The following is a 27,548-nucleotide window of genomic DNA, read 5'->3' on the forward strand; positions in this document are numbered from 1 at the left end:
TGTATAAGATGTACCGCTTTTGTAGTGACTACTTGAAATTGGTAATGAAAACAAATTTCTATGAAAACAACCTTAAGATCACTTCATCTCTAAATTGGTAATGAAACAGGAGAAGGGCATTGCCATCTCTAAACTGGAAGAGGACAAATGAAAGATGGTGATTTGTTTTTTTTTTTTTTTTTTTTGAAAGATGGTGATTATTTGGGCGCTGCTGTTCTTCACTATTTGTTCCTCTTGTGAAATTGGTCTGTGATTTTTTTCTGCATCAGATGCTAATGGTGCATCCCACATACAGTCCCTACAAATTACGCCAAGTTGTTATCGTAACAAGCTCAAAAAGAAATTGTGAATGATGCATCCCACATAGTCCATAACAATCTCAAAAGAAATTGCTAATCGTGCAATCCACTTACATAGTCCTTCAGAATTTGTTGCATAGGATCAATCAGTTCAAGCCAAAAGACAGTTATCAGTTCAAGGATGCAAGATATGCATCTAGGAGTCTCTTTCATCAGTTGTAGTTCAGATTTTTTTTAACAGGCTTGAACAGTTTAGGAAACTAAATTAACCTGCGTCAACAGCTACTTAGTTCAGAGTTCTAAAAAGCTTTACATGGCAAGGGGATCATAGATTCTATTAAAAGACACCAACAAACATGACAATCACATGATAATGATCTCACATACTAAAAAAGCACCTCCAAAGGAGAACAACTTTGCATGGACAAGAAAATTCCATGTTACATCAAATTGGCTCTGAAAAGATCCAATAACAAAACCTATGGCGTAAAAAAAAAAATTATCAGACACTAACGCAGTCTATGATGGTAAGCATACCTTGTAAAGAGGCCCAAAGGATCCACTTGATTCCAATCAACAGAAATCTACAAATTCAAGCAGGAAAAAGAAAATCAATGTCAACAGTACCCACCCATTCAGATTTCAAGGACCACATATTCCAATATAAGTTCCTCAACCTACTTTCTATAATTGCCAGAATCCAATTTATTTCAGAAAATGTGACGCACATACTCATATTATTTGGTGCACGTCCTGGTAAAATTAGAATTCCAAAAAATTGGGAAAGAAATCATAAATGCCAGAACATGAACGAAACAAAAAGATATTGCATTAACACCACTATAAAGGAATATTAACATCGCCCATATGGAATCCTTTGAAATACTCTGGCCATTAGAGAAGGTTTTAATTGTAGAAAAACACGTAAGTTGATTAAGGAAACCAAATATTTATGCTTCCCAAATAGCGCAACTTGAATCACAGTTTAAAACATGAATAGTTGGCTTGAGATTAACCCAAATTTACTAAGATTTAGAGGTAGGAAGCTGAGCCTCAGACTCGAGCAAAAGCAAAGCTCCCCTGTTCCTGTTCCACTCTTTCAGGGTCAAACTTGAGTTCTATGCTTGTCACACAGTACACTTGTCAATTGGTCCAACTTAATGAGCTCATATAGACTGGTAAGTCATGCATGGAAACAAAGCTTTTGAAATATGACACAGTTGCATTAACATCCATGACTACAAACAACAATGATTTTCAAATAATATCCATTTACATGAATTTAGAATGATTATATTGCATTATTAGCTTTTTAACAAGGGCGAACCAGTCAATTGAAAAAAAAAATTAAAAAATAAATAAATGAACAAGACGAAAGAGAAGAAAGAATGAAAATATCGAGAGAGATCATTTTTGTACAACTCAGAGATGGGTCTTGAAATTTAGGAGTTTGAACCCGAAATTTACCCAGAGATAGAAGGAAATGCAGAAATCCTTGCAATTGTAGAAGAATTTGAAAACAAGAAACTAAAAGGTTAAAACACTTACCACCTCAGGATCCAAACCTTTATACCTTCCAACCATGGCATCAGATTTTCTTGTCAGTGATAGACCTACAAGGGTTTTTTTTTTATGACCCTACAAGGGGTTCTAATCCCTTCCATGGGGCTCTAATCGCTCTCTAAACCAATCTCCAGCAACGCTGTAATTTGCAGTTTCTTTTCAAGTTGTCTTCAACTGCCCGCAAGTTTGTGTGGAACTCAACTTTTCATCCCTAAGCTTTGAACCTAAGAGATTTCAAGACCTCTCTGTATTCCAAACCACAAAGGACCCCCTTGACCTGAACTCACACGGCCGGAAATTTCTGACCGCCTTCCCCATCAATGCCATTGCTGCAATGCTTGGGAATTGCTTCCTTTGAAGCTCTTCCAATGCTGCCTTCGAACTTTCAGGCTCGCACACCACCCCTGATGCCACTCTCACCTGTGGAGCCACTCCTTTACTGTGACACCATCTCCGGATCCATGAATGGGATAAACTTAGATCTCGACGGTCCTTTACAGAGTCCGATGAAGAAGAGTCACTATTTTTTAACAGCATCACAGTCTTATCTAACTGCTGAGCTCCCTTTTCCAGATGTTTACCTAGCATGGGTTCTGAGCTCAATTTACTGTAATTCATTATTCTGCTAAACAACTCATTCACTTTTCTGTTGGATGCTGCATCTCCAACTTTCGAGCTCTTGGTACCTAGGGCAAAAGAATCCGAGGCATTTAACCTGAGACGCTTGACCCATCTGCTGCTTGACTCTGGACCCAGACTGATAGAGCTGTCATTCCGAGGGCCATAATTTGAACACTCCGGTTGCTCAACATGAGAAAGGAGATGTTCCACATCAAGGCTCTCAGTTAAAGATGTGCTTAACTCCTTGTTGTTTTCAGAGATAGCTCCAACAAAACTGACAGGAGGCTCTTCATTTATATCAGGTAAATCAGTTTTGGCATTACTGATTCTGATTTCTTTGCTTGAAGAAGCTACGGCTGCCTGAGAATTCCCTGCCCTTTTGCTCACCCAAACATCCTGCAAGATATGGACTTAATTATGGTAGACATTCTACAGTTGAGGTTCAATATGATAGGATTGTTTGGTAATGGCCCCTTGACATATTTAACAAGTACCATCAAAACCCTATGTTCTTTCGGTCATATCCTACAATATGATTTCTCATGGAGAATGATTCGTGATTAAATTTTAGTCATAGGATCACAGATTATGAATAAAACCACAAAAATGATGGTAATGGCAATGGTTTCCATCATTCTACAAAACTATCAAAATATCTTATGTCATGGACTGAAGGGTAACTCAATAAGACAAATATCCTTTCCCATGTCCAGTGGGCCAAGATACCGTATGTACAATTATAAATACACAATTGGAATGTTAACTGTGCAATTTAATTTTCATAATATTGATTGAGCAGGTTGGTTGAAGTGGAAGCTTGCCTCAATAGTTCTGTGCAACCATAAAATCCCTACCAAGTTGAAGGGAATGTTTTATAATACAGTTGTGAGGCCATCCATGTTGTATGGCTCAGAATGTTGGGCCACCAAGAAGCAACATGCGCATAGGATGAGTGTAGCGGAGATGCGGATGCTTAGATGGATGTGCGGCCACACAAGGTTAGATAAAATTAAAAATGAAGACATTGGGGAGAAGATGAGAGAGCACCGCTTAAGATGGGGGTGGCACCAATTGAGGAGAAGATGAGAGAGCACCGCTTAAGATGGTATGGACATATCCAACGTAGGCCTTTGGAAGCTCCAGTGAGAAGAGGCGACTCGTGCCAAGTTTATGGAGTAAAAGGAGGTAGGGGCAGACCGAAAACAACTTGGGTAGAAACAATGAGGAAAGACTTGATAGCTAGGAACATAACAGAGAACATGACCTTGGATAGGATAGAATGGAAGAAAATGATCCACGTAGAGGAACCCAACTAGAGCCAAGATTAGAGCCGGGTAGATTCCTTTCACCTTCTTCATGAAATTTTTCTAAAGGATTCATTTAGCCAACCCCAACTAGTTTGGGACAAAGGCTTTGTTGGGTTGAGTTGGGTTGAGTTGAGTTGAGTTGAGTTGATTGAGACACATCATCAATCAGAGAAAGAACAAATTATAAACATTACTAGTTCTAAATAACTTTCCTCGGATCATATATTATGGCATAATTTTTGGCTAAACAAGTCCAGGGTCTTAATATATAACTCACAAGGCAAAGACCTAGACGAAGAAGCTTAAGGCACTGATATGCAGCATCCATGAAGTGAGCAGCTAAGGAAATCATATTTAACTTTCTGGGCTTCAGCAATCAAACACATAAATTGCAAAGAGAGAAGATAGTCCAATACAAAGCCAGGATAACTGTACTATACCTTACGTGATGGGGAAGGAGTTCCACCTGAAAAACATGAATCAGAAAGCAGATATTAGGTACACATCACATCACATTCAGTCATTTGCAAATGGAAATGGTCAAGTACTCTTCACAAAACCATAATATTTCTACTTTTTCTGAAAAGGCTTACATGTCTAAGGGCTTCCCTATTTAATTTTCTCATAATACGTTTTAACTTTTAACTAAATCATGGATATAAAGATTGTAGTTGAATATGAAAATGAAATATGTATACCTGAAGGTGAGTTTCTTGACTGATAGACGTCAATAGACATAGTATCAGTCTCAGCTGAGGATTCATTCTGTATGCGCAGAAAACTAGCCCTACTAACGCATTTATCTTCCTTTTCTTCACTATCAATCAAATTTCTTCGATGCTGAAAGCTTGTTCCTTGCTCACCATAGAAACCTAAAAAGGGAGGAAGGGAAAACATACTATGGAAGACATCTCCCTTGTACTCAGTAGACACAGTTGACTCGTTAATCATTGGTTCTCCATGAGACAAGATATCATCAGTCTTATTTGTAATTGTCAGATGGTGGGTTGTCTTTGCGAACTTTGGAGGGCCTCCATGCCTTCCCTCCACAGAATCCACTGTGGTACATATGCGCAATGTTTCCACATCATGAAGAGAGCATGTTGGCATTTTATTTAGTAAGTGATGTCCACAATTTAAATTTTCTAATGGGGTTAGCTTTGGAGTGCTGCTGTCCGGCGGGAGCAACCGAGTAATAGAGAAATCATTTATTCTTCCATCCTGTTCACCGACAAGGATTGGAAAATGAGGATCACCTTTTAAAGCATCACTATTGAGTTGCAGGATCCCATCCTTATGACCTACACATGGAAATCGAGTACTTGTAGCATTTAATCTGTTATCCATTTTTGCACCAGAAGCCAAAAAAGTAGAATAGCTGCCATAGTTAGAGTGTCCACATTCCATGTGAGTAACACGAGCGTCTGCAGATTGTTCTTTGAATACTAGCCCAGAGCTAGATAGTAGATTTTCCTCTCCTCTGCATGTACAGGACCTCATATTTGGTCCTTTGGTGTTAATTCTATATGGTACAGAGTTGAAAGTTGACCCTTTGGAGCTTCCCTGAAGAGGGTTTGAAACAGGTAACATATTCTTTTCAAGGGACTTATAAGACTCTATTTGTTGCTCTTGACTTTGTCCTACACCTGCTTTGAAGTGATACTCTTTTGACAGAAATCCTATTTCATCTGAAGGTAACGGAAATGCTGTTGATGGTAAATGTGTCTCACTTTCTCTGACGTGTGTATCACCGTGTTGTGATTTTCCATCAATTCGGGACCTGGAAGGATGTTTGTTGAATATGGAAATGTCAGTCACTGGAGACGAGATATTTTCCACTTTTTGGCTGAATTTGAAATTCGGAATGGGAATCTGTTCTGATATTGTATTCCTTGAGTACGGGAAAGGTGTAGTCAAATTCTCCGGATTTACAGAAGATCCCGACAACCTGCAAAGAGACATTGCATCTAATTGTGCTGCTTCAGCACCAAGAGAGATTGCATTTTTCAAGCTCATCATCGGCATCTCGTTTGTTAATTTGATTCTCCTGGCTCCAGTCACTTTTTCTCTAGCAGATTGGGGAACATCAGATAATACCACTAAGCCCTCTTGCCCATGTCTCCGTGTATTCTTGTACTCAGAAATAAGACTCAGATCCTCATCTACACCTAATCTTTTGGGCTTCGTAGACTCCAAAATTTGAACAGCTGTTTGTCCCTGTATAGTATTGTGGCCTTCCTTCATCTGATCCCGTGAGGCTGGAATACAGCTTGCACGCATCCAGTGTGACATCCACAGTGATTGGTAAGGATGCATAGATTCCCTAGCTTTTGCATTACTAGACATATGTTCTGAAGAAACACGGTCTGACATGATAATGTTGCACGTTCAAGTATACTGATGTACAGAGTCATACCATCACATTGTAATGCCTAGTCTGCAAGTAAAATAAAAAAGATTAGCGCTTTCCTCTCTCTCTCTCTCTCTCTCTCTCTCTCTCTCTCTCTCTCCACATGCTTCTCTTAATATCTTAAATATAGGAAGACGGAGATGTAACAAACACTATAAGCGATATTTATCTCTGTAATAAATAAAAAAGTAAAGACTAATCTCTACAGATCATAGAAAAATGTAAGCAGAGGTTTTCCGATCATTATAAGAAGCAACAACGGATAACATTATATAGAGGAATCAGCAATTCTCCTTCGCTAGCATAAACTATATGAATAAAGTACATCCTATCTGAAAATAAACAGAGTAATTGACCATTTCTCATTAAAGAAAAATGCTAAATGCAATAAAAGATTCTTCGACATATGGTCATTTGGGAGGAGGCAAACCTTTATTAGCTAAGGATGATGACAACATAGTTTGACCATTTTGTGTACGCCTTGAGACCTCTTTCTTATGCATCACAATGGAGTCACTGCTCGAACACCCGTGGTATAGGTCATCACGACAGTTGGTTCTTTAGGGTAATTGACCTTGGGGACCAATGGGATAAGGGGCCCATGCATCTAACTCCTTATGTCTTTATTCACTAGTGTTCAAATTCAACTCGTAGAGGTCTATATTGAGCTATTTTGATGAATTATGAAATAGTTTGAATCCTCTCTCTCTCTCTCTCTCTCTCTCTCTCTCTCTCTCTCTCTCTCTCTCTCTCTCTCTCTCCTTTACATCATTGCAAACTCAATACTATTTACATCATCAAGACAAAGCATGTTGGGCACAGATAGGAATTTATACATGGCTAGGAATTGATTTTGAAAGCAACAACATTCACCCAAGTAGCAGGAACAGAAGAGAAAGAAGCTTAACCTCCCAAGGTTGGCATCTATCAAGGCCGGCCCGGTTAAGGGACAAGTTTGTCAGGGTCAACTGTTCTTCACTTGGCAGATAGAGCTAACGATCAAGGAAGGGATTTAGTTAAAAGTTCAGTAAGGGTTTTATTTAAAAGTTGAGAATGAAACAATAGTTTTTTAGAACTCGATCAAACAATTGAAAGAATTAGTTATATCCCCTCATGATATTAAAGATGCAGGTTTGGCTCAGGAAGCTAATTGGATTTCCTAAAATCAAGACAGCATAACCAAGTAATCTTTTTTTTTTAAGTGTATGAAGTACTCTTATATGGTCTAACTTGATTGAATAATCAGAAACTCAAATGAGCAAACAAAACTCTATACGGTAACCAAATACCTGAAAAAGATAGACTATAGCAGAACTTTCCTTTTAGACGAGGAAAAACAAAAAACCTTGATCAAGCACTCAACTGAGTTTGGGATCAACTCAGACTCAAACCCTAATTGGGTCTAAGGTTCTAACTTCTGACTTGGGTTCCTAGTTTTTGAACTTTGATCTCTTATCACAAACAGATAGATACTAGTTGCCCCAAGACTATGTTCAGGAATAATGAGCTTAACTGAGTTTTCAAAGTTTCTAAAGTTCCTGCGTTTTACAAATAAGTTATTTGAATATCTAGAAACGTTTCCCAGTGAACAACCACGAATTTTGTCATTTAGTTGGTATCAGTGCTGAAAACTAGACTCAAATTTCAATTTCCGAATTTGACTGAACCAAATCTCTTGAAACTGATATATCATATAAAACATAGCTAAATAATCTGTTGACCTGCAATATTTTAAATCAGAGCGCCATTCAAAAAAATATTTTTAAATCAGATTTCTAGCTCAGCATTCAGCCACTAGAAATAGTAAAAGTGGTCTTTGGTGGAGGTTTATGAACCCAACCGAGAGAGAGAGAGAGAGAGAGAGAGAGAGAGAGAGAGAGAGAGAGAGAGAGAGAGAGAGAGAGACAACCAAGGGGGATGTAAAAGAAGGGGAGGGGGAAAGGAAGGTAAAGATAAATGTGACTACAAAGAACAAGAGGAAAGAACAAAGAAGAAAAAAGGAGAAAGAAAGGGAAGGGACAATGCAAGGAAGTGGAGAGCTGAAATAGAGATGGAAAGAAACTGATGAAACAAAGATAGGAGAAAGATAGGAAAAGAAGAGAGGGGCCTTAGTAGAGAGAGGAGAAGATCAGTGGGAGAAAGAGGATAAGGAAGAAAGAACACGAAGATGAGAGAGAGAAAGAGCGGTGGAGAAATCGAGAAGAGAGGAGAGGGAGGGAAAATCAACTAAGGGGGGTTCTCTTTTGCATTTTTTCCAAGTTGGGGCTTTGGTGAATATCTATATGTTAGAGGGCCGGGGATTTGTTTAAGTGGCGGGTCCTTACGGCTGGTCAGTAGGAATTAGGAATTAAGCAAACCACTTAAAAGTTCGGTTTTAGCTTTAGCCAATTGGAAATAATGTAAGTGGGCCAAGGCTAAAAGGTTATAAAAGATGGTGTTAAATGGAATAGATGGGTATTGAGGAAAATGTATGGTGGGCCCATAGGCTGATGTAGACATCCCCACATCTAGGCAAAAAAAATTACCTAAAAGAGAAATTAACACATGTCCAATAGTTTCATAAAAAAATTAAATCTGACGGCTAAGATGAAGGCCAGATCACATCAGTTTCCCCGTGTGGAAAGAACTCGACTACATCGAGTAGAAGTCTGCCATATGCTGAAACATATTCTTGCAAGGTCGTTGTAGTTGCACTGTATCCGCCAATAAACAACCTACTAGAAAATGCCCTTGCAAATGAACGAGGTATATCTAGTGAAATCCATGACACATCTCCGTCGTCTGAATGTCCATATCTTAAGCTCTAGATGGTAACGTGGTGATGATGGTAATCTTTGTCAAATCTCCAAGGCATTGATATTGAACGGCTCCAATCATGAATCGATCGTATCGAAGAAATGTCATCACTAGGCCCCCCGTGCTGTAGAAATGGTCTCTCCAAAACTAATCAATAGTCACCTCATACCTCATGTTACCCAATAGGAGTCTCTTTAGCACCTCTTGTTGTACGTCTTTGATGTGTTGAACAAAGTCCTTGACCTCGGTACTACGTCTCCCAAGGTAGGATCATGGGATACGATCCAGAAGGTGTGGAATGGGGTAGCCACAAGTGGTATCAATAGAGCAGGTAAAGTAACTATGATATGTAAACTGGCTGGAATAAAGTCCCATTGATGAGATCTTTCGCCGACTAAGCATCTCTCAACAAATTTATGAGGTTGTGATCGACAACATCTTGTCTGCTCATCCGGCCAGGGATGATATGCACTATTGAAATGAAGTGTGGCCCCATTTTTCTCCTTATAGTTTTCCAGAAATGACTCAAGAATATCTTAGCATGAAATGAGACATCCCCCTAACAATAAGGACAAAGATGAACTTGACCCTTCTAATGATTTTGATAAAATAAATGTAACAATGAACTCGAATCTACTACTGGACTGCGTCACACTTGCCAATGATGGGGAGCATTGGCCCTATTAGCCATAGGTTGGATATGTGGAATCGATGTGCAAGACAATCCTACGGACTCTGGAAACAACTGTGGCTCCTAAACAGAGACCAAGATGACACTAAATTATGGAAAGTGACACCTAATTGACATGTGAGTGTACCCTACGACCTAAGACGTTCCAACTGACAAGAACAACTAGATACACTTTCTAACTGACAAGAATGACTAAAATAGACTCTAAGAGGAATTGAATCGAACACATAGATGGTGTATGGTTATAGAACTTAGAAGAAATCAGAGCTCTGAGCTCTGATACTGATTTGGTGCAAACCTAGGCTTCACATATCATTTTCTGGGTTTGAAGCTTAGAAATATTCTCAAATTCAAATCAATAGAATGGGATTCATGATAATGAAATAATTGATAAGAAAGTTCTTTTTTATTTCAAGATTCATCAAGAAATTAACCCATCCAATCAAAAAAAAATCTATGGGTTTTGGGGATGAAATCTCTGGCGTCAACTCATAGGGCTTATAGTTTTGACAATTTTTTCCCTAACAGAATGTGAGAGATTACCGTTTGATTTACCAGAAGCATAAGAGTACTTAGTAGCGGGTTATCAAACAGAATATTCAGGTATCAAATTTGGTTTATTATACGTTGCTTCTTACCTAAATCTACTAGTTTCCTCATTATTTGTAACAGGTCATTACTTGGGCAGGCGAAATCTCTCTATTCCGTACAAAATAAACAGCACATGATAATCAAAGCTGCCAGAATTTTCATAAAGATCCATACCTTTAAATTTAATTTATCAATAGAACTTAACTCATCCACGTAAAAGTTCCAATAATATGTTCCAATAAAAAAGAAATCAACTAAACAAGGAAATCAGGTCCCAATATAAATCTACCAAACAAATCAGGTCTACTGACTAATATCTAACTACAACCCGAAAGGTATCTAACAAATATCAGGCTAATTGAGTTAATAGGCTCAGGGTATGAAGCTGGGGAGATGTGGTGGAAAAGATTACGGTTGAAATAGATCCGTACCTGGGATGGCTAACTAGGCCTCAGGCCTCGTCCTGTTGCTGGTGATCTGAGAGAGAGAGAGAGAGAGAGAGAGAGAGAGAGAGAGAGAGAGAGAGATTTATAACAGGCATTTTTGCACTACACCAAGCAAAATAAATTAATCTTCTAAACACCAAAACAAAATAATTGATCAGTGCCCTGCTCATCCATATTTCCAACATTTTCTATCTCAAGTTCTCAACTACCCTGTCTTGAATTCCGGCAATACAAAACAGAGGCATAAAGGAGAGATAGAAATCTAGCTTCAGAAAACTTTATCAAAATCTTTAAAAAAAAAGGAAGAAAAATGCAAACATACATAAGTGAAGATCAGGGTATATTCATCAGAATCTCTGGATCTTTTCCATAATTTTTTTTTAATGGTGAAATGATTTCATTACTGAAAAGGAGACAGAGAAGGTCCCAAAATACAGAGGAGCAAATAAATAGAAAAAGAATGTTGCGGTCCTGAGTGGGGCCCTCCTAGGTATGGGACTGGGTGGGACCCATCCTGGTATGGGACAGGTTTAAAGGGCCTTGCCTAAAGCGTTCCATCAGCTCTGGAGCTTTTGGCGGATCGGTAAGGTACCTAACAAAGAGGGAATAGTACAATGAAAAATAGGAGCTAGGGAGGAAGAAGATCGAACAGCTCTAAAGTCTCCCTGGATCTTTCGATAATAGGGAACGAAAACCTGAGAGAAAGAAAACAGAAACAACAGTGGTAGAACCAACACTGCAGAAGAATCCAATGAATAGGAAAGGCTGCCACTCTGTTCATCAAATATCCTTGGTAATTTGTTCACCAATATCACTAATTTAAATCAGACACAAAAATTAGCGAAATTGAGCAAAATAATCATGATTATCATCAGAAAAAAAATATAGAAAACAAAATGAAATAAGTAAAAAAAATGGAGAGACAAAAAAAGACAGATACCTAGCTAGTACTATAACCGAGATTTCTAGCAAAATCAAACAAACAAAGAAAATTAAAAATCGTTGAGTAAGATTTGACCATCAATTCTCCAAAATCTTTTGATCTTTTACGAATCCGACAGTGTAATAATAAATCAACAAAAAATCAGCAAGAAAAGATGTATACTCTACTTACCGGTCTCTTTTTTTTTTTCAGATCTGACAAGAAACGAGATTTCTAGCAAAATCAAACAAACGAAGAAAATTAAAAGGCTTTAAGAAAGATTTGACCATCAATTCTCCAAAATCTTTTGATGTATTCCGAATTTGACAATCTAATTAAAAATCAACAAAAAATCAGCCATTAAAGATGGACATTCTATCTACCGGTCTCTTTTTTTTTTTCAAATCTGACAAGAACAGTGTGAGAAAAAAAAAGAAAAAAAGAAAAGAGGAAAACAAAACCAGCTCATAACCATGGCTGAATGATCGGAGAGAAAGACAAAAAAGAAAAGAAAAAAAGGAGCAACGATCAAAGAATACGCAGTTGAATTGCATAAAAACATTGTCCAAAGCTATGAGGGATAAGAAAAAACAGTACAATTCAGATCCAGACTAAAACATGGAGGTTTTTCACAGGATTAAAAGCTCTATAATGGAGAAAAATAAAAAAGCAACAAGAAATTCAAAACCACGCGATTATTCAACTCAGTAATGGAGATCTGTAGACTTTTCTTCTTCCTACCTCTATTTTCCAACTTGAAGACTGAAAGCAGCCACCATAAGGGTTTCGAGGACAGGGATTTGGGGGTTTTTTAAAAGAAATGAAAATGGTGAGAATGAGAAGAGGTGAGAAAGCGAAGGGTTTTGAAGCGGTCCCTTCGGCCACGTAATCTGAGAGAGAGAGAGAGAGAGAGAGAGAGAGAGAGAGAGAGAGAGAGTTTGCGTTAGGATATTTTTGGATGGAAAAAGGGGAGAATTTATATGATGGGTGGCCGTGAAAACACGTGAAGTCTTGGAAAACAGGTATGGCCCACTTTCTTTTTTTTATGATCCAAACCGTTCATCTGCTTGGGCACAACGTAGATAGGTTGTGCCCCAAAAATCATTTCCATAGGATGATCCTAACCCTCCGATCTAAACTGATCTGAATATGGAGATTTCCAAAAACCATTTATGGAATCTTCTACAGATCGGAGGGTTAGGATCATCCTATGGAAATGATTTTTGGGGCACAACCTATCTACGTTGTGCCCAAACAGATGAACGGTTTGGATCATAAAAAAAAAAGTGGGACATACCTGCTTTCCAAGACTTCACGTGTTTTCACGGCCACCCATCATATAAATTCTCGGAAAAGGGATTGTCGAACATATATAATCTAATACTGATATAGTTGTCCCCTTTTTATCCCTGGGCCAGCCCCCTTTAGGGTCCGTTTGGATGACTGGTATTTTGTAATTGGATTTGAAATTGAGTTTTGAATACAAAATGAAATGATCAGCCAGCTCATGTTCCGGAGAGAGAGAGAGGGAGGGGGGAAGGAGGTACTTCCAACTGGAAGGGAGAGGTTGAGGAGCAAAGAGAGTGAAGGAAACTGGCACATATGTGGATTTCCAATTACTTATTTCCACAGCATATTTGGAAATCTTATTTTTTCACTGTCAGTCGCTGATTTGGAAATCCAAGGATTTGATCCGATCCAAATCACAATGCAAAATGGGCAAATTTGAGAAATCAAAATCTTCTTGACGCGTGTATTTATGACTGCTTTTACAATACCAGGGGTTGGCTCGATGAAGGAAAAGGAGACCATATCATTTCCCAAAAAGGAATTGTCCGTTTCGCAAAAAACCATTTCTCGGCAGGAGAGAACAACCACGGCCACCTACTTCTATTTTTTTAGTCCATTTCTATTATTATTGTTTTCTTGGGAGAGAGGAAGGTGGAATTTATTATCCAAGTGTAGCTGTTAAGATCCCTGAGTAGGGGGCTGCCTGGATAGGGTAGGACCCAACCTATTATGTGACATTTAGAGGGCTTTCCAGTTCCAATAGTGTAGCTGTTATAGGTTTAGATACCTAACATTTGGTATCATAACACCCATCAAGTTCTGTGTTCGTCAGGGGAGGGTCAACTTGTGGAGACAGTTACCGGTAAAGGGATACCTGGTAAAAAGCCAAAATGAAAGCTGCGGAAGGAGCTACCCTGGACAAGATGATGGATTGAAAATCCGCTACAAAGTGGGCTGCTGAGGACGACAGATGCAGAAGGGTGGTGATGCAGTGCCAACATGGTAGCCATGTCATGCCTAAGTGATTTTGGTGAAGTTCCAAGGTGCAGTCCCTCATTAAAGTTGCTGGCCCGTTTTGAACCTGATTTTTGAGCTTCTAAATGGAAGAATTATGGAAAGTGGTAAACTAGAAAGTTGTAGGTCTCTTTGAGATCTTTCCAACAAGCATTTGTGCTTGAAAATTGGACGACATGGTAAAAAGTTATGACAGTTTTTGTGGACTGTGTCTGTGGGTTCCTAAAACAGTCAAAGTTAGTGAGTTCCTATGCAATTAATGTTATTTTAGTCCCTAAGCTAGCTAGTGGAGGAGCTTGAACGAATTTGCTTTGGTTTTCTTTTATTTAAAGAGTTAGAAACTATCTTGAGAGGGAATTTTGGATGTTGATTAACTTATGTAATTGATGGAATATCAATTGGGTTGAGCTTTGCTCCCATTTTCTTCTTCTTTTCTTGTTGTGTTCTTGAGTTGTAATTTTCTTATTCTTCCCTCTTAAGCACCTGCATTAGGTGGTAGAATTTTACGATCTTGAGTGGGGCATACCTAGGTATGGGACCAAATGGGACCTCACCTGGTATGAGACAAATTTAAAGTGCCTAGCGTAACATGTTTCATTCACTCTGGAGGTTTTGGCGTCTTGGTCAGGTACCTAACAATAGCCAATCCATTTCTAACCCCACGAGGACACTCCATAAATAGATTTTACAAGGGGGTTAAAAATATGGCGTGTAAGCACACTAAGTCCAATATTTTTTCAAAAGGTATTGTGGGGTCACTTCATAGGGTTATTCAAACCGTTCACTAATTGGGTCACGATGTAGTTTATGTCGTGTCTCATAAATGATCTCCACAGGATGATCATAACCCTCCGATCTATAGAGGATTCTAGAAGTGTCCTATGCTAGAAATCCCGGGATGAGCTATTTTTTGGGATTGGCTACACTTGGATACTAAATCCCACCTTACTACCCCCGTGGAGAACTGTCCCACTACATATAAAATCTATTTACCAGGTATTTGCTTGTTTAAAGTGCATGTAATTACTTAAAATTTGGAAGTTGGTATTGAGACACAACAATTTAGCTATTTTTCAGCATGTATTTGTCTTTACAATTACACATGACATGTGTAGGTGTCACTCCAAATTTTAAAGATGTCTAATAGAGGGAACCAAAAAATTTGCATTGATCCCTACATCTCAGAGTGCATTATAAAAAACAATAATGTACTTGTATATAAAAAAATATTGATTGAACAAGTTTGCATCTAGGGAAAAGAAGATTAAGGTAAAAAAAAAAAATTTCCTGAAACCCTAGAAAAAAGAGGAAGAGGAGCGGAAAAAAAAATCCCCTAAAAAACGAGCATTAAACTTTCTTGGAAAAAGAAATAACTGATCTACATAGGTTTTCTTCTTTCCCTAGTTTTTAGGGAAAGTTTGATGCAAGAATTGTAAAATTTCCATTAAAAAAGTTCACCAAACCTTGGATTTCTCATATTCCAAGAATATTTTTTTTCCCAGAAACTAAAATCCCTACACCCAAACATGCACTAAGGTTGCAAAAATCAATCACACTCTACCTTGCAATTATGTAATAATTCTAGTTCTGAACTAACTTATCAACAAGACTTGAATGTAAATGTTACTCCGAACTAACATATCAACAGGACTCGAATGTAAATGTTGCTCCTTTCTTCGGCCATTCATTTGAAGGTGATGACCGGACTATTAAAAACTTATCTCTTTTAGCCATGGCGGAGATTAATCTAGGCTGGATCTTCTTTTAATTATGGTCAACCTTATCACTGCTGGGAAATATCTCCTTATATTTATAGAGAAAGACTTCTTAGAATCCATAATAGAACTCTAATTAGCTTAATCAATAAAATCAGCTACTAAACAAGTAAAATTCAGGCTATCCTCATGATGTAGTTAGTTTAGGCTATCGTGCTTGTATAGTACCATCTATTGGGGTTGCTCTCGATGTGAACAGAGGATATAAATCCTATCCAAGCATAAGATAAACCCAGGCTTGTTATCTCTTATCCTTCCCCTAACTTTATTAGCTTAAAAAGTAATACAAAATTTAAAAGGAAATGATTCATAGATTTGAGAGAGACGGAAGGTATGGACATCCACTACAAAACAAACTTTATTAGCTTAAAAAGTAATACAAAATTTAAAAGGAAATGATTCATAGAGTTGAGAGAGACGGAAGGTACGGGCATCCACTACAAAACAAGCAAAATTATTGTTTGTTTTTTCTTTGAATAACTTTATCCCTAACAACACAGTCAGTGTAAGTATCTGTCAGTGAGTTTCCCGTGCATCTAGAGCTTACACAAATATCTATCCCCATGAATTTTGACTTCACAATCACTTTTGGACAAAAAGAGCCTTGTCCTGCGTTTTTTCTTAAAGAGGGGGACTGTCCCAGGTAAAAAACAAGTTGGGTATCCCATATAAAACATAGGGATAATTACATTACACCCCCTCTAGTTTCTGACACATCCACTTCAACTCCTATAGTTGGATCAATTACTGTTACATGCTGGAGAGTTGAAAAAATGACGAGAAAATATTGAGTTTTCAAAAAATACTAAGAAATGTTACTTTATTAAAAAAAGACTTTTTAGGACGAAAATACCCCTCAACTTACTTTTATCTTTCTCTTCTTGGTTTTACCTTTTACTCTTTTACTTGCGGATTTTACTCCGACGCATTTGTGTGAAACGACCTCATTTTCCGGCGATAGAAGCCTTCTTCTCCGACGAAACATCGTCATTTCTCCGGCGAAACATCGTCATTTCTCCGGCATATGCCCATTTGTCTTGAGAGGGTAGAAAGAGTTCTCTAGAGATGCCCCTTTCTCATTTTCTTTTTCTTCCTCCAAATATCCAAAATCTCATTATCTTTGTAAGTCTTTAGGTTTTTAATCTTCCCATTCATCTAGACATTTGGCACTTTCTTTTATTAGGTTTCTCATGCTGAGGTCTTTTTGCTTCTATAAAAGGAAATTAATATCAATGTATTTGTGGCTTTTGATTATGTGGGTTTGGGGAGAAACCCACCTCTTATACTGTTTGGCCAAAAAATAGGTTAGTTCAAGCTAAAAAAATGTAACTCGGATCCAAAATCGATAGCTGAAAGCCAGAAAATCGATAGGTTATTTGAAGGTAGAAATGATAGTTGAAGCCCAAAAAATACTAGTTGAAGCCAAAAAAAAGTTACTCAAAGCCAAAAATGATAGTCGAAGCCAAAAAAAAATTTATAGTGAAAGGCAAAAAAAAATTTCCTTAAGCCAAAAAACTAGTCGATGCCAAAAAACAAATATCTCAAAGGCAAAAAAAGTTACTTGAAGCAAATAAAAAGTTAGTTGAAGCCAAAAAAAGAAGTCGAAGATAAAAAAAAATTAATCGAAGCCAAAACGTGTTAGTCAAAGCGAAAAAAGAAGTTTGTCGAAGCCCAAAACGTGATAGTCGAAGCCAACAAAAAAGTTCCAAATGTTACTGGAATTCAAAAGTTTTAGTCGCAGCAAAAAACATGTTAGTCGAAGCAAAAAAACCAGTTATTCGAAGCCTAAAAAAAATTAATCGAAGCGAAAAACACAACGGCGAATGTTACAGGAAACACATTTTTCACTTCGACCAAGTGATTTTTGGGTTCGACCAAGTAAATTTCGGCTTCGAATATCCTGTTTTCACTTCGAGTACCTGTTTTTGCATTGAAAAAAAGATGGGGAGATCTCGAAACCCTTTTTGAGAAAGATTTGACTAGGCAGAAGGCTGATGGGTCCAATTTTGTGCATTTCAAGCAAAAAAAACCTTTCAATACCCTAAAAAATGAGAGAGAGAGAGAGAGAGAGAGAAAGAGAGAGATGATGTTAGATGGAGTTTTGAAAAAAAAATAGAAATATAGAGAGAGAGGGAGAATGAGATTTCAGGCTTACCATGTTACGTATTGCCGGAGAAAAGAGTAGGTTTCGCCGGAGAAGAAGCACTTCGACCCTCTCAAGACAAATGGGCATGTGCCGGAGAAATAACGATGTTTCGCCGGAGAAGAAGGCTTCTATCGCCGGAAAATGAGGCCGTTTCACACAAATGCGTCGGAGTAAAACCTGCAAGTAAATGAGTAAAATGTAAAACCAAGAAGAGAAAGATAAAAGTAAGTTGAGGGGTATTTTCGTCCTAAAAATCCTTTTTTTAATAAAGTAGCATTTGTTCGTGTTTTTTCAAAACTCAACATTTTTTCGTCATTTTTTCAATTGTCCAGCATGCAACAGTAATTGATCCTAGTTTAAAAAGTGACAAAGACATCCCCTCTAGTTTCGTTTTCTTTAAGGCTTGCTCCCTCAGCTGAAGGTTCGTCCATAGATTGAAGGGTTAGGATGATCCGATGGAGCTGATTTTTTGGGCACACCCTATCTATGTCAGGCCCATCAAATGAACGCTTTGGATCATCCAAATAATGTGGGCTCATACCCGAATCCAAACGCTACCAAACGCTTTGGATTCGGGTATGGGCCCACATTATTTGGATGATCCAAAGCGTTCATTTGATGGGTCATGACATAGATAGGGTGTGCCCAAAAAATCAGCTCCATCGGATCATCCTAACCCTTCAATCTATAGACGAACCTTCAGCTGAGGGGGCAAACCTTAAACAAAACGAAACTAGAGGGGATGTCTTTGTCACTTTTTAAACTATTGGTGTTGAAGTGGATGTGTCAGAAACTAGAGGGGGTGTAAATGTAATTATCCCTAAAACATAAGAATACATGCCCGAAGAGGTTCCTAAATTTCGAGGCTCAGCGCGTCCTGGAAACTCCTAATCAGCATTGTAGCAAATAATATTCTTTAGTCTTCCAAGCAAAGCATATACCTTATTCTTCCAAGGGAAAGGCAAGTACCATTTCTCTGTGGTAAAATCTGATTAAAGTTGAAACTCAAACAAACAAACAAGAAATAGCAAATTATTTTATTGAAAACTCTCTATTTTGCTACGTCACTTAATTGCTAGTAATTTTATGGGATCTACTCGCCCATCACGTCATACACGTGGCTGCACGGTTCATGATTTAGTCTTCCTGTACTATATTTGGATTCTACTGTGGATGTTTAAGAAGACAGAGATCACGATTCCAAATTGTTGGATCTTTGATGTGAAGCCCATTGTCTGTTTACTTCTAAGCATTCATTTGAACGAAAAAAAATCAGACAACTACCGCAGTAGATCGAACGTGGCATCACACCCGAAGCGTACGATCCGATAATTGCCCTACAATCCACTAGGAAGAAGAAGAAGAACCCTAGAATCCACTAGGAAAGGGCAAAAAGATAGAGAGACAAAATGTCTTTTGATATTATTCCATTATTTTATTAAAACTCACATATTACAATCTCTTAAATAAAAAAACGCCTAGAATCCTACGACATTAAGAAACAACTATAATTAGTAAAGTAATCCTACTAACAAAATAAAAATCTCTACCAAAACAAAGAAAGAAAGTCACTAATCCTAGTTGGAAAGAAAGAAAGGAAAATACTAATCCTATTTTTTTTTTTAAAGGATGAATGCTAGACTCACAAGCGCCCTTGAAAAAAAGGATAAAAGGGTGCCTCCATTCGTCAATATCTATTTATGACATTTGAGATTGTAATTTCTTGTGCCATTGTAAATGGATATTGCCCAAAGGAGTCGCCCTTTTATCTTTTTTTTTTTTTTTTTTTGCAAGAGCGCCTGTGAGTCTAGCATTCCTCTTCCAGAAAATATAAAAACACAAATTCGTTACTGGATAATCTGCTTGCCACGCTTCCCGTTTTGGAGCCTAGCATAAACTGCTTTGGCTATCTTCACACCACGTCCTCTTCTCTCTCTCGAATAGAAGTTTCACCTAAAATATGAGTAGTAATCATTGATGTGTGGATGAAAGCAGACACTTTGAGCATAATCGCGAATCTAACAGTGAGGGGACCCCTCTCTCTCTCTCTCTCATGAATGGAAATTTCACCTAAAATATGAGTAGTAAGCATTGATGTGTGGGTGTTAGCAGACACTTAGAACATAATCGTGAATCTAACACTGAGTGGACCCCCCTCCTCTCATTCATTTGGTTCTTTTGCAATATCCAAACTAGTAATCTAGAATGAGAACTATTATTGAGACTAGAGAGACAGAGAAACAATGAAGACTTTTCTTTCCCTTTGACTAGGGATGTCTTTGTCACCGGTGCAACTCGGACTAGGTTGGGTGGGGTTGATGCCAGCACTAAAACCTCAACCCTAGCCCAACCCAACTCGAGCCTTGGGTCAACCTAACCCAACCCACGTATCTTTATATCTCTCAACCCTAACCTAACCTGATTTCCCATAAAATGATGAGTTTGGGTTGGTCCGAGGCAAAAAAAAAAATACAAACTACAAAATATAAAAACCGATCCTTGAGATTTTGAAATCGCGGTAAAATCACAATAAAATTAGGGGGGGAAAGGGTTTGAGTCAAGTCGGGTTGGCCAAGGCCTCAACCCTAACCCAAACCAAAATTAGATTAGGTTGACTTTTCCTAACCCAGCTCTAAGAAATGACAACCAATTTCGGTAAGGGTTGAGCCCAGCCCAAGTTGTACCATCAGTCTTTGTCTTCAAGACTGAGCTTCCACATGGATGGGAACAATGTGGCACATGGGAATATGAGACCACATAGCAAGAAAAGTAGTGGCAAGATTTGTGCCACGTACAGTGAGCACATATGACCACCAAATTAATTGACAAAAATATCTAACGTGGTTATCGATAGGGCTTCACGTGGGGGAGAGTGGATAGTGTGGGTCGCATTATAAAGAGATCTTGTTGAAGGAGTCTGAATCGATACTCTCCCTTTCGACAGTACCTAGAACTGGTGGAAAGGCAATAAGCCAATAAACTAGGACAAGGCCATATCAAAGATAAATGGCCATCAATCCTCCTTTCAACTTGTTGGCCATTTGATAAAAAAACAGAAACTGGACAGCCCAATTGACCCCCTTGTCTTTCTTAGATCTTTCTTTGATTACGTTCTTCTGCATAGGCACAAAAAACTAACTGCAATTTCAGATTAATTTGGCGTTCTTTGTTAGTGGTAGCATCACTTCAATTAATTCTTTTTCTTATGCTCTAAGCTTTGATTAAAGTCGTAGAACCATAAACCAATATATAAACTGCTAAAAAATGCGGGTTCCTTTTCTTTAAGGAATAAGACAAGAACTAGGCTTTGATTCTAAAAAAGTCACACCGTTTGCATTTTGTATATTGATATCCATCAGGCGCTAGGCTCTTACTAATCCCACCATAGATGAATTTCAGCATTTTTAAAAAAAAATCAGTGGACCCCAATTTTGCATACCTGCAAGGAGATCGCTTCTTAACGAGAAGGGCATATATTCTCTGGCATAAGAGGTGTTGACTTCAGTGTTTAAAAATGTGGATGTCATGTGGAATGCGGCCAAGGAAAATCCTTGTCGACTCGGCGCGGGCGCGTCCAAAAATGTGATTGACGCGGTCATAACTCAGGAGAGTCAAAGGAGTTTATTGACTATAGTGCAAAAATGCAGAATGCGGATGTAGTGCAACACGGAATGCGGTTACGGTAAAAAGGAGTCAACTCGGATGAGTTCCTTGTCGAGTCATGGAGTTTTTAAACACTGGTTGACTTATTCAATGCTGAAGCCATAATTGGGAAATTTTCGTCCTACATTACCGACCATTGTAGGCCAATTATCATATTTTACCTTATCATGAGAAAGACAATCTGCCATTCTTTGTTTGGATTGATAAGTTGGGACTTGGGTATAACTCACCCCGAAAAGCTAGCTGTTAAGGAGAGGGTGCCTGAATACTTATAAGCCCATCCACATACCACTTTGTTGGGGAAAACACGGATACACTAGGGCGGATTAATTTCCTCCTTCTATCTGTGAATCAAGAAATTAGCCACGAACAAGAAAACACAAAGCACAACAATAGCAATCTACAACACAAATCAAGGACACACGATTTTAACGTGGAAAACCCTTTGATGTGAAGGGAAAAACCACAGGCCAACTCCGTTTGGATGCCATAATTTTTTTGGTTCTTGGGACTTTTGTGGAATTTCCGCAGGAAACCTACGTTTGGTTGCTAGTTATATAGTGGGCAAAAAAGAATCCCACAAATCAAAATAACCCCGCACGAAACCCAAAGCTGGAAAAAAAATCCCAGGAACCAAAATTATCCCGCACAAAATCCGAGGAACCAAAATAACCAAAAGAAGAACTTTTTTCTTCCCAATAGTTCAAGCATCCCACCATAGTCCGGTCAACCAAACATGGGATTTTTATTTTACCGGGATACTTCCAGGGAGTTTTTTTCCCACCAATCTCTCAAGAAGTTTTTTGTTCCACAAAAGTCCCAAGAACGCAAATAATTCTGGCATCCAAACTTGAGCAAATAAGGAAAAGATAAATACAAAGTCTTTCTTCTCAAGTTTTTCCAAAAACTTGAGGAATACACAAGAATAGATGATTAATAATCAAATCTTGGAGGAAATAAGGGTTACCTCATGAAACCCTTGCAAGAACGCTTTCCCACCTCAAAGAACCAAGGGTGAGAGATCTTCTTCATCTTCTCCAAGAACCAACCCAAAACCCTAGGTTTTGGCTCTTCTTCTCTCTTCGTTCTTGCCCAAGCAAAGACTTCAAGCTTCAATGGAGATTAAGGCGTCCAAAAGACCCCTTTAGGATTTACACCAAAGCAAACCCTAGATGCACAAGAGAAAAACCCTGTTCTCTCTTTTTCTTCTCTCCTCTCTCTCGACGTTCCTATATTTCTTTTTGTTTTTCACTCATTCACTCATGTGAAACCCACCACCAACTTCTCTCCTTTTTGCCGTTTTAAGAGAGTCGGTGTTACCGGGGGGGGGGGGGGGGGGGGGGGGGGCGGCGGCGCACATACATCATGGGGATGGACCCACAACATGGTATTCCACCGGTTAAGAACCTCCTCTCAGGTTTTGAAGTGTCGTGGAGTAGGGTGATAGAGAATTTGTAGGCTCCCAAACACATGTTTCCCAACGGTGACTGGAGCTCAAGGCCACAGGGTTTTTGGTATGTTTGTTAATAGGATTCAATTGTACTTCTTACATATGAGATTTTTGGCAGCGACTAAGTTTATCGCAGGTATCTTGCCAGCTATGTTCTGTTCACCATACTTACAAAGGTGACATAATAGTTAGTTTTTGTGATTCGCATGTACTTAATATGTCACGAACAAACTCATTGTGAATGTTTGGATAGAATTTGAAAAGAAAACGATAAATTCACTTTTCGTAAATGAACTCCGAAGTTTTTGACATATTGTAATTTGATGCAATTGATATAGGGAAATGATTTCTGCACTCCAATGTTTTGATAAAAGGCACTCCAATTTTTATCATGTAGTATTTAAAGGGCTGTCACAGGAAAATTACGGTTTTCAAAAAGCTCTTAAAGACCTTTAAGTATTTACACGACAAACAAGTGGAGCGCATGTTTATCAAAACAATGGAGCCTTGAAATCATTTCCCTTGATATATATTTTACACACATTAACATTGAAAATCAAATCGAAAGTGAACTGAACACATAATTGAGAGGCAAAATATGTTACTGAATGCTATTGTTGGCTTCCCATAAAAAATGGTTATATTTGCATTTACCCATGTGGCTTCTATATGTTAGATTATGCCATGTTGTCCTCACTTCCCATGTGCATTACTTGAGATAAAAAATCATCTTACTGAGGTTTTCTCTATCTCATTTATCAAATAGTAAAATTGTTATTGTATGTACATGTATGTGTCAGATTTATTTTAATGGCAAAGATGAAGAAGAAGCTGACCGTCTTTTAGATGGATAAGGTCATTGCTTTACTGATTGGTAGGGATATTTGGATTGCTTTATCTCCTCTGATATTTTCTCTTAATCAGTCATTAATTCCTATTGCTTTATCATAAATCCATATTTTAATTTCTCTTGCCTAATTTCACAAGTAGATGAAGAACACATATTTCATGTTGTTTGGCATCAACACTGTACACTCTCGGTAACTATTGAAAGTTCGTAGGTGAAAGGAATGAGATAGTGATGGTGAAAGGTTGAGTTCTGTAGAGAGAGAGAGAGAGAGAGAGACGTACTGTTGAAAGGGAGAAAGAGAAACTCACTTTAGGGTTTTTAATGGTTAGCATATATACTATGCTAATACAAAAGTGGAAAGACCAAAATGCCCTAACACTACCCTTCATCTATATCACTGTGTATTCTTAACACTCCCCCTCAAGCTGGAGCATAGATATTGATCATGCCTAGCTTGATACACATAGACTGAAAAAGACCTACACCCACAGCTATTGTGAAGACATCACCCAATTGATCCTCTGATTTTACATGAGGAGTTACAATCTTCTTAGCCATAACCAACTCCCTAATAAAGTGGCAGTCAACTTCTATGTGTTTTGTTCTCTCGTGAAATACTTGATTGTTAGCGATATAAATGGCTGCTTGGTTATCACACATCATACTCATCGGCATACGAGTTGGAATACCAATCTCATCCAGTAGCTATTTAACCCACATCATCTTACACGCAGTATGAGCCATAGCTCTGTACTCAGCCTCGGCACTCGATCTAGCTAAGACATTCTGTTTCTTGCTCCTCCAAGTGACTAGATTTCCTCCTACAAAAGTACATACACCTGATGTTGATCTTCTATCTGTCTTGTTTCCCGCCCAATCTGCATCTAAGTATCCCACAATGTCTAATTTTTTAGAAGGTCTAAACACAATATCTTTCCAAGGTGAACTCTTCAGGTATCTAAGTATTCGGTACACTGCATCCATATGTGGTTGCCTCGAAGCATGCATGAACCGACTAACCATGCCAACCGCAAAAGTAATGTCAGGTCTTGTAACAGTCAAGTAAATCAGTTTCCCTACCAACCTTCTATATCTTCCAGGGTTATCCAGTAATTTACCTTGCTCTTGATCAAGTTTCACGTTAGGATCCATAGGAACCTCCACTGGTTTAGTCCCTAGCATCCCTGTTTCTTCTAGTAAGTTGTCACATACTTTCTCTGAGAGAGACAAATACCACTCTTTGACTTTGCCTCTTTAATGCCCAAAAAATATCGCAGTGGGTCAAGATCTTTGATTCTAAAGTGTCTGCTAAGATGACACTTTAGCTCAATAATCCCCACATTATCATCACCAGTAACAATAATATCATCCACATATACCACCAGAACAATTATACCACTAATCCGACGTCTCACAAATACAAAATGATCTGATGATGTCCTCTTCATCCCATACAATGCCACTACCGCACTAAATCTATCAAACCATGCTCGAGGAGATTGTTTGAGTCCATAAATGGACTTCTTTAATCGGCATACCTTACTAGACAACTCCGCCTAAGGAACATAACCTGGAGGTTGCTCCATATACACTTCTTCCTATAGATCCCCATGGAGAAAAGCATTCTTTACATCGAGCTGATACAATGGCCAGTGTAAAGAAACGGCAACAGAGAGAATAACTCGGATTGAATTAAGACGAGCAACAGGCGAAAAGGTATCAACGTAATCCAACCCAAAAATCTGAGTATATCCTTTGGCCACCAACCTGGCCTTTAACCTCTCAATAGAGCCATCAAGCTGGTACTTGATGGTATACACCCAACGACAACCAACGACATGCTTTCCAGGAGGCAAATCAGATAAATCCCAAGTGTGATTTAGATGAAGAGCGGAGATTTCTTCATCCATGGTCTTCTTCCATTCAGGAGATGAGAGAGCATGTTGCAAATTCTTAGGAACAAACACAGTAGACAAGGACAAAGCAAACTTACGAAAATAATTAGATAACTGAGTAAAAGAGAGAAACTGTGAAAGAGGATAGCGACTAGTAGTACATGATTGAGTACCTTTACACCATGCTATAGGTAGATCAGGAGAGGGGAACCCGTCAGACGAAGATGGAGATGGGTGAGGAGACTGAGTTAGAACCTAATCGTCTGGAACCATATGATTCTGTTGGGGAGATACCTGTAGTGGTTGAACGGGCGCTTGCACAGAAGATGGTAGAATGGGCTCTTGCACAGGAAGAGGAAGTGGAACATCGACAGATACATTCTCATCCTGAGTACAAGAATGAGGTTCATGGGAAAGTCTCTGGTCTGTTGGAGAGAAAAAAGATGCTCCCTAAAAAAAAAAGTAACATCATCACTCACAACATATTTACGAGAAATAGGATTCCAACACTTGTATCGTTTTTTAGTGCGAGAATAACCAACAAAAACACACTTAGTTGCCCGAGGAGAAAATTTATCATGCCAGGGACCCAACACATGCACATAGGCCACACAACCAAATACACGAGGAGGTAACTCAAAGACAGGACGAGATGGAGAAAGTATAGAAATAGGTGTTCGGCCTTTTAAGACAGATGAAGGAAGACGATTAATTAAACGACAGGTGGTTAACACAACATCTCCCCAAAACATCTTCAGGACATGCATAGTTCTGTCATTAGAGTACCAACTCCGTGCTCTTTCCCAAACACCCTTAGCAGTCTCCATAAAGATGCAATTAGCACTAATGTGTGTTTCCATACTATTCCACAACCACGACATAACCAGATAATGTTCTTGTTCCCAATCAACATATTTTGGATCTGTTTTAAGGGGAGGATCTGCTAAGATATACTTTAACTTTCCTTTTGCACCAATGAACACTTTCATAACTTGTTTTCACAACAAATAATTTATTCCATTAAGCTTAGTACCTTGGAGATTAACTCCATCATTAGTAACCGTCACAATTTGGGTTACTTTGTTCTCACTAGATTCTGTCATATATCATCCCTTGTACAATATTACTCTTCAAAAAGCACACCAAACAGCCCTTAATATAAATAATGAATGGTTGTCGGTCCCATAATAATTAGCACGTGTATCACCAATCACATAGAAGCATAAATGCTATACCACAATATATAGCTATAATCTCTACATAAACACAATCAAGATGCACCAAATATATGCACGAAGGAGGAGGAACCGAATCTTACCAAACAAGAACCACATAAATGAGAGGACGAGGCATTAAACAAGACTTCAAGTCCTCAAGTCATTATTGGAAACACCACCACCACTACCACAATACCAAAAAAAAAATGACACCCAAAGATGACGTTGATCACCCCAAACTCAACTTTGCAAGACGACGGTGTATTATGTGTTGCAAATCTCAGGGGAGAAGAGATCAATAGGAAGAAAAGAATTAAATTAGAAAGAGAAGAGAATTGAATAGAATGAAATTAGAAAGAGAGGGATTTGTTTTTTGTTTTGTATGATTTTTTACTATTTTTGGGGGGAGTTTCTCTTTCGTGTTTCCCTGTCTTCGACTTATTTTGAGTAAGAGACGGTTTCTATTATTACATAGGAAACAAATTGGTTTTGACATTTTCTATTGGGTGCAGTGGGACAGATGGGACCCACCTTGAGTGAAATCTCAACCGTTAATTTGAGTTGGGTCCCATCTATTTTGCACCATTAGAAGCGGCTGATTT

The 27,548-nt window shown here is 38.4% G+C and overlaps 1 protein-coding gene and 1 pseudogene across 6 annotated transcripts; both read right to left on the bottom strand.

The window, feature by feature from the left end:
- Window positions 1–161: 161 nt before the first annotated feature.
- Window positions 162–12,575, bottom strand: LOC143884564 (uncharacterized). Of its 6 annotated transcripts, XR_013252982.1 has the most exons (7): window positions 12,388–12,575; window positions 4,489–6,227; window positions 4,231–4,256; window positions 1,848–2,879; window positions 837–883; window positions 414–569; window positions 162–298 (listed from the first exon to the last, which is right to left on the bottom strand). XR_013252982.1 is itself a non-coding variant. In XM_077388204.1 (4 exons), exons 2-4 carry the CDS (start codon window positions 6,161–6,163, stop codon window positions 2,097–2,099), a joined length of 2,484 nt encoding a protein of 827 aa, XP_077244319.1. In that variant the 5' UTR covers window positions 6,164–6,227; window positions 12,388–12,575; the 3' UTR covers window positions 1,731–2,096. The 6 variants fall into 6 exon arrangements, 1 of the variants encoding a protein (XP_077244319.1); XR_013252981.1 differs by having other exon boundaries at window positions 162–569; XR_013252979.1 differs by lacking the exons at window positions 162–298; window positions 414–569 and adding an exon at window positions 10,710–10,755 and having other exon boundaries at window positions 608–883.
- An 11,679-nt stretch (window positions 12,576–24,254) lies between these two features.
- On the bottom strand, window positions 24,255–25,016 carry LOC143882743 (secreted RxLR effector protein 161 pseudogene; annotated as a pseudogene).
- Between the last annotated feature and the right edge of the window lie 2,532 nt (window positions 25,017–27,548).

This window comes from Tasmannia lanceolata, unplaced genomic scaffold (genome assembly GCF_043159265.1).
Source record: "Tasmannia lanceolata isolate RefF3 unplaced genomic scaffold, GAP_Taslan_0.1 ptg000008l, whole genome shotgun sequence".
NCBI classification, from domain to species: Eukaryota; Viridiplantae; Streptophyta; class Magnoliopsida; order Canellales; family Winteraceae; genus Tasmannia; species Tasmannia lanceolata.

Bases quoted from the DNA above. Each gene is read 5' to 3' on its own strand.
- LOC143884564 (XM_077388204.1), bottom strand. From the start codon at position 6,163: ATGTCAGACCGTGTTTCTTCAGAACATATGTCTAGTAATGCAAAAGCT. The intron at 4,257-4,488 runs GTATACATATTT...CATGTTTTTCAG, and splicing joins GTCAAGAAACTCACCTTCAG to GTGGAACTCCTTCCCCATCA. The intron at 2,880-4,230 runs GTATAGTACAGT...CATATCTTGCAG, and splicing joins CTCCTTCCCCATCACGTAAG to GATGTTTGGGTGAGCAAAAG.